We start from the raw sequence: 11,599 nt of genomic DNA, 5'->3' as shown, positions 1-11,599 counted from the left end.
CCCTCCCACCCGTCACTAATGGCTCCGTTGCTACAAACATCTCACAATCTGCTCAAATGAGCAGGTGGAGAGGAGGCAAGGACTGGGCAGCGGGAGAGGGTCTTTTAATTGATGAGTACTGGAGGAGAGTTCCACCCTGATTGGGAGGACAGCAAGTTGAGTAAATGCCCGAAGGCTGTTTAGCGGGAATGTGCTAAACATAAGAAACTTGTCGTTCTAATGTATTGTCATAGACTGTCTTCAGCCGGCAACGTCCTGCCCTATTGTGTCCCTTCTCATTCGCCCCTATCAAAGCAAGATAAAAACTGACAAACTAACACAAGAACAGAAATAACACTAATGATCAGAAAGTGTTAAATCATAGTTTGTCCAAAAACGCAACCAAAAAGAGAAATGTTTCATTAAGAGATGGTAACAATTCACTGAACACAACTGTGTCCCGTGTGATGGTGTCCTGAATTACCCTTATGAACTGTGCTTTTGAAAAGAGATAGAGAGAGGTATTTAACATCAACATGTCGTTTTGAAAAGAGAGAGAGAGAGACAAAGACTAACTTTTGGACTGTCACTTTAAGGCACGAGGAGGAACTGAGAACAACTTTTGGATTTCTGCTGAGCTGGAGAGAGAGAGAGAGCACCCAGCAGCTCGTAAGTCGCTATGCTGACCGAGGGTGGAGTTATTTGATGGACAATTGATGTTATGATTTTTTGGCAGCGTATTTATACTTCCCAAGGAGATTTGCCTGCTTGTACATTTGTTACACAGACAAAGGAAGGAGGAGTTATTTGAGAGACAGTTGGTACTCAGAATGGTGAGATAAATAGAAGGTCAGATGATAGACCTCACGCACATGTTTTTGGACACTGAATGAGCTTTGTTGTACCCACAGAAAAAGTGGGTTTTTGGAGAATCGATCAGGCGGATTGATCAGTGGCTCTTGCAGTGAGAAAAGGGATTGACCGGTGGGGAGTTGTCCATGTGTCCACCCTTGCCTGGGTTGATGGCTCCACCACAGAAAAACGGACCCCTTTGTTGTGGTCACAGTCAGTGACTTTTAAAGGATTTCGGAGGACAATGGGAAGATCGACGGCATCAGCTCACCTGAAGACTCAAATCTCTCCCTTTCTCTCTCTCCACCACTACTCAATTCAACAGAACGAATTGAACTGAACTTTACTCATTGTCATAAGACTGTCTATTTACCCCTGGACTTGAAGAAGCTTGGCTTTCATATATAAATTTTTGACACTGACTGATTTACTTACTTATGTATAAACATTGAGAACCTGTCTGATTGATCTACATTTATATTACTATATTACGTAGTTACTAAGAGAGGGAGGAGAAGATGGCGGCGCAACACGGTGCGCGCAGCCGTTCTAAATGATATCGATATTTGTAACTAGGGGTGCCGTGCACAATCCGGATTTGATGGAGACAGCCGTGAGAAGTGCAAAGGAACATCTGTAATAACTTCTGAAATGCCTGCTTCACTGCTGTTGCTACTGTGCGATCGAGAATCTCCGGAGACGAAGGCCCCAAATCCTCAGCTTTCTATATCACCTGTTGCTGGGGCCAGGGTCAAAGCGCTCGGCAGAGATGGTGCTCGGTGCTCGGTGTCGCGAGGTGGTTGGAGGCTCGGAGTTTTTCGGACAGACTCGGACTCGGACTGTGATCGGATGCTTCCAGGATGCTGCACCGGCAAGTTGGCATCACTGGAGGTTTACCGTCTGCATGAGATGATGGGACTTTCGAGAGTCTTTGAGACTTTTACTGTGCCATGGTCTGTTCATATCAAATTATGGTATTGCTTTGCACTGTTGTAACTATATGTTATAATTATGTGGGTTTTTGTTAGTTTTTAAGTTGGGTTATCATGTGCTTTTGTGATATCATTCTGGAAAAAACATTTTATCATTTCTTAATGCATGCATTATTAAATGACAATAAAAGGGGACTGCGTGTCCTCATAATCATAATCATCATGATAAATATTATTAGTTAATAGCAATACCGGACTCCAAAGTGTTTTCCATTCCTGCTGGTTTGTTAACCCATCACGAGGTACGTGACAAAATTGGGGGCTCATCCGGGATATGAACAGATTGGTTGGGAGGCTTGTTTGAATTAATTGGGGAAAATCCCTTTTGATTTTCTTGTGTGGAAATACAGCAGAAATGGATGTTAGTGTTGAGAATTTTATGCTGGAACCAACCCCGGAAGCGTTGGATGATGCTACGAGTGTTGTGCTGTTGGGAATTGCTCAAAAGTTAAGACTAAAGGTGACCACTAAGATAAGGAGAGCTCAGATGCAGACGGTAATAGCCCAGCATTAATATAGCTAAGAGAACGCTTGATGAGGAGGCGTTAGAGTTATTTGCTGAAGGTAAGGTACTTACTGAGGCTGAGGTTCAGTTGCGATTGAAATTGAAACTAAAGCAGCTCGAGGCTGATGAAGCAGAAAGGCAGAGGATCCATAAAGCTAGAGAGGCAGACAAACAGAGAGAAGAGGCAGAAAGACAGAGACATTTTGAAAGGGAGATGAGGCAGCTGAGAAGTTTAGTGTCAGACCCTGATGATTTTTACAGCTCGGATGTGATGAATTTAAAAGTTGTGTCCCTGATGATGTAAGGGCAAACCTAGGTTTGGAGGATGTCGCCACCCTGTGGGGGTCTGCTAAGAAAGCAAACACGTTATAACCCACGAGCTTAAGGTTACTCCAGATGACAGTTTGCCAGAGAGTATCTGGGAGGTTCGGGGTGACCTTGAATTTGAAACTGGGACAAGTGATGAAATCCCAGAAGAGGCAGTTGTCCCGATTGCCTATGTTCAGGTTGTTGAAGTACCTGTGAATTCACAGGGTTCTGAACCTTGTGCTGAAGCTCAGTTAAAGTCTGAGGTGTCTGACTTGGTTGGAAAGGAATGCAGTTTTTTTTGTGTCAGATGATCTTGGTTCAGTGAATAAGGGGTTAACCTTGGTACCGGTGGAATGTGAGGGTTCTCAGACACTTGTGTTACACAGTGAGCTAAAAGTTAGTGATGAGGTGAAAATTGATGAGGTAAGTTTTACTGAAAATAAGGGGAAAAGTGCTGTTCCTGGACTTTTGAGTGAAGTGCTGGGAAAGGTTGGACTGGTTGCACGACCTTTGACCCTGCTTGCAGAACAGAGGTCTGCTGAGGGAAGATGTGCTACTCTGTGAGATTTTGTTTGGACATTTGGAGGTACACACCTGCAAGGTTATGATGTTGTGAAGAAGCAGAATTGTTATGGTTTTGGGGTGGAAGTTGTTATGGAGACAAGTCAAAGTGAAAGTCGTAATCAGATGAACGGATTGTTTGGTCTATTCCACAATGTATACATGGTTCTTATAAGTCTGGTGATGGTGCTAAGTTTAGTAAACAATGGAGGAATGTTGAAACCTCTCCAAGATAAGGTCAATATAGCTGTTCAATTAATGAGCAAAGTTGCTGTTGAGAATTCACACGGAAAGACTGATATTTATCTCACATGCGCAGATAATCAAAGCATGTTTATGAAGCCTGTAGGGGCCTATGATAGCAAAACCAGAGGTTTAAATTATGATGATGTGTCACAGACTTTTCTACCTTCCAGTTTTCCACAGGACTTAGAGGGTAGTAAAGCTGATGAGAGTAAAGTGTATGAGGAAGGTTTGTCTTTATTGAGGAAGGAATTTATAGAGGAACAGAAGGGAGAATCTGAAATAGTGGCTTTAAAGGAGATAGCCCTCACAGGAGAGGAGGTTCAGAGAGAGTCAGTTGGATATTATCTTAAAGATGGGGTGTTGATATGGAAGTGGAGACCAGCCACTGTGTGTACAAGTGAGAATTGGGTTATTGAACATTAAATGGTGGTTTCGAAAGTTTACAGGGCTGAAATTTCAAGCATGGCTCACTGTATGTCTTTAGGTGGACCTCATGGAGTGAGAAAGACAGTGAACGGGATTATGAAGGAATTTTACTGGCCTAGTTTAAGGAAGGATGTTGTGAATTTTTACAGGACTTGCCATACTTGTCAAGTTGAGGGGAAATCTAAACAGGTTATTCAAGTCATACTACTTAAACCGATACCTGCTTTTGGTGAACCTTTTTCTGGGGTCATAGTGGATTGTGTAGGTCAATTGCTAAAGACTGCAGCTGGTTATCAGTATGTGTTAACAATTATGTGTGCTGTGTCTAGGTCCCCTGAAGCCATGTCTTTTGAAAACATCAAGGCCAAGACTGTGGTGAAGGCATTCAGTAGGTTTTTCACACTGGTTGGACTGCCCAAAGAAATTCAATTTGACCAGGGCAGTAACTTTACTTCAAGAACATTCCAGGGGATAGTTAGAGGATTGGAAGCTAGGTACATGGTGTCATCTGCATATCACACAGAGTCCAATTATCACACAGAGTCCAAGGTAGCCTTGAAATGGTTCAGCTCCACTCTTAAGACCATGATTAAAACATATTGTGTGAAAAATGGGGAAAAACTGGGATGAGCGGGGTTCCCCTCCTCTTATTTATTATTGGAGATTCTGTTCAGAAGTCATTGGAGTGTAGTCTATTGGAACCTGTGTGCAGTTACAGGCCAAAAGAACCTTTGACCCTACTCAGAGAACTATGGTCTGATTTGGAAATGTGTCAGTGTGCTTAATTCTGTTTTAAAATTCAAGAAAGGATTTATTAATATTTGTGACCTTGCACAGGAAGGTTTCCAGAGTGTTTGAATTAAAATAAAGCACTTGTTCATTAGAATGGCACCTGGGAGAATTGTTATGGAACAGAATGGAGTCATAAAGGCTATGGAATCTGATAATGGAACGAAAAAACATGTTTACCCACTGTATATAGTATCCACAAGATGTCAGAATTCCATTGTTTTGAAAAATATTACTGATAAGGTCTATAAGTTGGACCCTACACCACAAAACCTAGTGAAAGAACTAATTAGCAAGCATGGAGATTTATTTTCTGACATTCTGAAAGGGTGCACAGGTGCAGTGCATCACGTCATTATAAATTCAGCACAGCCCATGAAACAGCATCTTTACAGAGTGAACTTTGAGAAAAGTAAAACGGTTGAAGAAGAAATTAGAAACAAGAAAGAACAAGGAAACAGAATGGATGACTGTATTGATAGAGTGGGGAAGGCTAAATACCTTATAAAGATTGACTTGTTAATAGGATGCTGGGATGTTCCTTTAACAGAGAGGGCTAAAGAGATATCAGCATTTGTGACACCGTCTAGACCAGCGGTCCCCAACTACCGGGCTGCAGAGCATGCTCTACCGGGCCGGGAGGAAACAATATGATTTGATGATAGGAGTCAGCTGCACCTTTCCTCATTCCCTGTCACGCCCACTGTTGAGCCATTACGCAGGCGAGTTCATTACCCGCGCATCATCCATTTCAGCGCGGGAAGAAGATCAACTGCTTGATCTTGCAAATGACCGCGGGCTGAAAAGTATGCTTGACATAACATCTCCGCTGGCATTATGGATCAAAGTCAAGGCTAAATATCCTGAGATAGCCACGAAAGCACTGAAAACGTTGCCTCCATTTCCAACGTATCTCTGCAACGAATGTAACAAAAATTAAATTGCGGAATAGACTCGACATTAGGAACCCCGTTCAATTATCGCTGTCTCTCATCACCCTTCGATAGGACCGTCTTGTTGCAGGAAAACAGTCCCAGGGGTCCCACTGATTCAACGATATTGGTGTGTTGCAATGATTTTATATGTTCATATGGGGAAAATAAGTGCTGCGTGTTTAATATCCAAACGAAACTTAAAATGTCATGATGCTATTGACTTATATAACCATATAACAATTACAGCACAGAAACAGACCATCTCTGCCCTTCTAGTCCGTGCTGAACGCTACTCTCACCTAGTCCCACCGACCTGCACTCAGCTCATAACCCTATAACCCTCCAATCCTTTCCCGTCCATATACCTGTCCAATTTGTCTTTAAATGATAATATCAAACCTGCCTCTACCACTTCTACTGGAAGTTCATTCAACATTTACTTCAAGCTCCCCTGTCCTCCCCTGATAATTGGCTTATGACTATATCCATGAGAAGAAAATATGCGCTGTGTGTTTAATATTAAATTCGTTAGATAAACCCTTTTAGAAACAAAATTGAGTGTATTAGCTAATTATCATCGTGATTAACACCCCCCCCGAACAGAATCGCCAAAAACGATTTGTAGAAAAAAATTGTACACGCATGCTGAAGTTACATATGTGCACTGGTGCCCGTGCAAGGCTTCACGGTCATTGTAGTCTTTCTCGGGGAAAACGCAGCATATTTGACTGCTACTGTTGTCCGTTGACAACCCTACCCGCCCCCACCCCCCGGTCGGCCGGTCCGCAAGAATATTGTCAATATGAAACTGGTCCACAGTGCGAAAAAGGTTGGGGACCCCTGGTCTAGACTGTATGAATACCAGGTTTTACCCTTCGGCTTGAAAAATGCTCCAGGGACATTTCAAAGAATGATCAATTCTGTGATTAGAGCTTTAGAAAACACAGGGGCTTATATCGATGATTTAGTGGTCTGGAATAACATGTGGAAACAGCATATTAGAGCGGTAGAAAAACTGTTTGACAGACTTTCCAAGGCCAATCTTACTGTGAACCTCGCTAAAAGTGAGTTTGGCCGTGCCACAGTCACATATCTGGGTTATGTGGTGGGCCAGGGCCTACAGGCTTCTGTAGAGGCCAAGGTTCAAGCTATTGCTGAGGTTCCTGTTCCAACCGGCAAGAAAACTTTGAGATGGCTTTTAGGAATGGTTGGGTATTATCGTAAGTTTTGTAAGAACTTTGCTGACATCACTCTCCCCCTAACAAAACTCTGAGGAAAGAGTGAAATATTTGTATGGAATGACCTTTGCCAGGGGGCATTTGATCGTCTGAAAACCATCCTGTGTTATCATCCTGTGCTCAAAGCACCAGGTTTTTCCAAGCCATTTTCTATAGCAACAGACGCTAGTGATGAAGCTGCTGGGGCAGTACTGTTACAGAAGGGTGTGGATGACATTCAACACCCAGTAGCTTATTTCTCAAAGAAATTCAATGTGCCCCAGGAAAATTATTCAACTGTTGAAAAGGAATTATTAGCTCTTATTCTGGCTTTACAACATTTTGAGGTCTATGTTCAGAAACCACAAAATTTTTCTGATACCCAGAGACCTCTTGTGCTTTACACGGATCATAATCCGTTGGTGTTTCTAACTAAGATGAAGGATAAGAATAGAAGGTTGTTAAATTGGAGTCTGATATTGCAAGAATGTGACTTAGAAATCAAACATGTGAAAGGTACTGACAATATTATAGCTGATTGTTTACCCAGATGTTAAATTGGAAATCGTACACATTTTTGCTCTGTCATCAGATTATCATACATGTATTGTTTCAAACTCTGTAATTAACATTGAGACTAAAAGAAAATTTCGCCTTCATCAATTTTTTTTTTCTGAATGAAGGGGGTGTGACGGGATCCTCAATTACCCCTATGAAGTGTGCTTTTGAAGAGAGAGAGAGAGAGAGGTATTTAAAACTGACATGTTGTTTTGAAAAGAGAGACAGAGACAAAGACTAACTTTTGGACTGTCACTTTAAGGCACGAGGAGGAACTGAGAATTACTTTTGGATTTCTGCTGTGTTGGAGAGAGAGAGAGAGAGTACCGAGCAGCTCGTAAGTCGCTATGGTGATCGAGGGCGGAGTTAATTGAGGGACAATTGATGTTATGATTTTTCGGCAGCGTGTTTATACATCCCAAGGACATTTGCCTGCTTGTACATTTCTTACACAGACAAAGGAAGGAGGAGTTATTTGAGAGACAGTTGGTACTCAGTACGGTGAGATAAATAGGTCAGATGATAGACCTCAGGCGTATGTTTTTGGACACTGAATGAGCTTTGTTGTGCCAACAGAAAAAGTGAGTTTTTGGAGGATCGATCAGGCGGATTGATCAGTGGCTCTTGCAGTGAGAAAAGGGATTGACCGGTGAGGATTTGTCCATGTGTCCACCCTTGCCTGGGTTGATGACTCCACCGCAGAAAAACAGTCCCCTTTGTTGTGGTCACAGTCGGTGACTTTTAAAGGATTTTGGAGGGCAATGGGAAGATCGACGGCGTCAGCTCACCTAAAGACTCAAACCTCTCCCTCTCTCTCTCCATCACTACTCAACTCAACACCACGAACTGAACTGAACTTTACTCATTGTCGTAAGACTATCTATTTACCCCTGGACTTGAAGAAGCTTTGTTTTCTTATATATTTTCCCACACTTACTGATTTACTCACCTATATATAATCATTGCTAACCTGTTTGATTTATCTACATTTATATTACTGCATTGTGTAGTTACTAATAAATATTATTAGTTAATGGCAATACCAGATTCCAAAGTGTTTTCCATTTCTGCTGGTTTGTTAACCCGTCACAGGGTACGTGACACCCACAAGACTATTGTTGGACATGAAACATGATTAGATTATAAATCAATATTTTCACTTTAATATTCGCTTGGAAATTATAACGTATAAATTATTATTTGCTGGGTGGCTGTGTTTATGCCGGGGTTATTGCAGGAGATATTTCCCAGGCACCTACCTGTAACAAAGAGCTTTGTCCCAGGTCCGAACACCCACACAGTGTGAAATTCTAAGGTTCAGTCCATGCAATTACCCATTACTCTGTAATCAGGCAGAAAACACTGTCAGACGTTCCCATGTCAGCTTGAAACCAGACTTCACAGATCCCGACTGTCCCAATCTGTGAGGGGCTGGAGGGGGTGAACTCACAGCCGCACCACCAGACTGACATTAAACGACATCAAACACTTGACAATGGGCAACGGGATTTGGAAACTTTCTAAATATAGTATGGCATGATTGACATTGGAAAATACTGTATAAAGGGCAAAATTAAAGTGACTGCATGAAGAGTTAAAGATTCGAATGTTCCATCTGATACAAAGCTGTGAAATGTGTCATGTTGGCTGACTCTAGTTTTTGTTTTATCTTCTCTCACTGTGATAATTCAGTACTGGTCGATGAAACCCACTTTCCGCAGTAATAGACGGCAGTGTCATTCATCTCCATCCTGTTAATGATACTCGGTGCCAACGCTGTTGACTTTCGACTGAAACAGTCACTGTTAAACCCAGGGACGTAGAGTGGGCTAGTCCAGGAATTATGGTAACTTTGGATCCATTGTGGAATTGTTCCTGGAGTCTGCTTGTACCAGTTCACACGATTGCCATCCTTTGTCCCGATGTCACAATTCAGCGTGGCCATGGCTCCCGGTCTCACCAACACGGTCGGAGTCTCAGTCAGAGTCTGGGACTCTCCAGCTGTGAGAGACAGGAATTAAACTTTAACATTGACTCTTTAATGTGACCCCCAAGACCCACCTCAGCCACCGCTGGCGGTGCTGACTTGCTGCCTGTACTTACAGCCCAGACACCAGAAAAAGAACAGCGTCCACATCGTTGCTGCCCGTCAGCTTCCTGCCTCCCTTCTTCAGGTGGATCTGTGACTGACTGGCCGCCGCTGCCAATGGAGCCCAGTTATAGAGCCATTCACACCAGGGAGGGAATCCACGCAAATCAGAGTGACTGACACTGACCAACCAGAGCGGGGATTGGAAACCCTCCCATATGCTGTCACGTACCATCGGGTTGAGGCGGCGACATTGTTAGCAACTGACTGATCTGAAAAAGTCATTCATTGTCTGACATTTCCCAAGCTCTGCCTTCATTTCCCTGATTCCTTCCTTCGGTCCACAGACGCCCCTCACACCTCCGGTGACATCAGGGCAGGACAGTGCAGGCTTTTGAAGGGTCTCGGCCCGAAACGTCGACTGTACTGTTTTCCATAGATGCTGCCAGGCCTGCTGAGTTCCTCCAGCATTTCGTGTGTGTTGCTTGGATTTCCAGCATCTGCAGATCTTATCTGGTTTGTGATAGCGCAGTGCAGGCTTCCTGTTCCCACATCAGTCATTCAGTCATGGAGTTCAAACCCACTTTGGCAGTTTGAGGGTTTGAACTCATTCTAAATGTGGAGACCATACAATGGCGCTGGAGGAGCTGACTGGTTCCATCCATTCCTTCGAACCGAATAAAACTCTCAGAATTGATGACTTACAGTTCTCATCCCTGAAGGACCTTTTCAAGTCAAGTCAAATCGAATGGAATCAAGCTTAATTATCATTCCAACGATATTCGGAGACAGTCGAACAACACAGCGTTATTCTGGGGCCAAGGTGCATAACATATGTACAAAACAGCAAAAGAGGAAGAGAGAAAAAAAACACATCGTTACGTAAGAAAAGATATGTTTAGTCCAGGTCCCTGAGCGACGCACACTTTGATGATGCAGCTCCCTGCAGTACGGCCTTTCATTCCACAGATCGAACACTGGAGGGCAGCACTGACCAAAGAAGCCAGATCTCAACTGAGCACAGACTCCCTGCTGCACCGCCTCCAGCGTCGTCTCATCTGGCAAGCCACTGGAGACCTTGTCCGTGCCGACAACCGAGGCTGCACTGCTGCCTCGACACCCGTTATACATCAAGCAAGTGAAACCAGACTGTTGCATCTCATATTACCAATGTCCAACTGGGTCTTGTGATCACAAGAGAAACGTCCAAGACAGTCACTCACATTGACACGGCACTCTGCTTTTGCGCACCAACTCCCACGTCTTCCAGTTCAGGCAGCAACTCGGTCTGCACTCAGGTCAGCTTCTCTGAACATTCTCCAGCCCATCTGCTGGCCTCTCCTCTGAGCCGAGCTGGGCACCGGTTCCTTTGTCACCCCATCCGGTGGCTACGAACAACGCGGTAGACCTACTGTGCCCGTAGTTCTTGGCGTGCAGTATATTCTTGGGATCATTTAAAAAACACACAATTGAAAAATAAAGCCGCACCTCTGGTTGGCTGCCGCGTTGGAACACGCTGCCATCTTATGGGCATGTCAGGGCATCCAGAACTCTACAGCCTAACAGCTAGACGATTTTACTCTCAAACTTTTTACTTTTAATGTTTGCCCAAAAGCAAAATACTGCTTCCGCTGTCAAACTGAAATTAAAGCAGAGACACTCAACAATTCTGACAGTGCCAACTGGAGAGAGAAACAGGGTTTAAATATCTGACTTTGATCAGAGACAATGATATCTTGTTTGATATTTAATTGTTCTGTTGGAATTGTCGTTACCATCGGTCTGGCCATTTGAAATGATGTAGTTATGGTGTACATATCTACCCAATGGGAAGTGATTTCTTAATAGAGCTTTCTGATAAATGAATTCACAACATTTTGCTGTAAAGGCTGTTTTTTGTGAGGATCTTTTGAAGGATTGCTTATTTCTCTTTCAGTCACTTCATGAAAACTTCCAGAAATGAAAAACACTTCAAAACATGTTTGTCAGCACTTTGCAATAGTGTTGATGTGTGTGTTTGTACAATACTTCATTGTTCATTGATAAATCTGGAAAGCACTACACAATTAGAGAAGAATTGATTTTGCCAGCCATAAGGGAGATTCTGAATACAGTTTTGCATAAGTCACCAGATCAAATAA

General features: G+C 43.2%; 1 pseudogene and 1 gene segment (V, D, J or C); both read right to left on the bottom strand.

Moving 5' to 3' along the window:
- LOC134337199 (immunoglobulin lambda-1 light chain-like) overlaps nt 1-11,599 on the bottom strand; it is a 52,203-nt pseudogene that overhangs the window by 908 nt on the left and 39,696 nt on the right.
- LOC134337200 (immunoglobulin lambda variable 1-51-like) lies at nt 8,580-9,546 on the bottom strand. The segment is given in 2 exon segments: nt 8,580-9,370; nt 9,473-9,546. Coding segments are annotated over 2 exon segments (360 nt in total).

The sequence above is a fragment of the Mobula hypostoma genome, chromosome 24, assembly GCF_963921235.1.
Source record: "Mobula hypostoma chromosome 24, sMobHyp1.1, whole genome shotgun sequence".
Taxonomy (NCBI): Eukaryota; Metazoa; Chordata; class Chondrichthyes; order Myliobatiformes; family Myliobatidae; genus Mobula; species Mobula hypostoma.
This window is presented reverse-complemented; position numbering and strand designations above follow the sequence as displayed.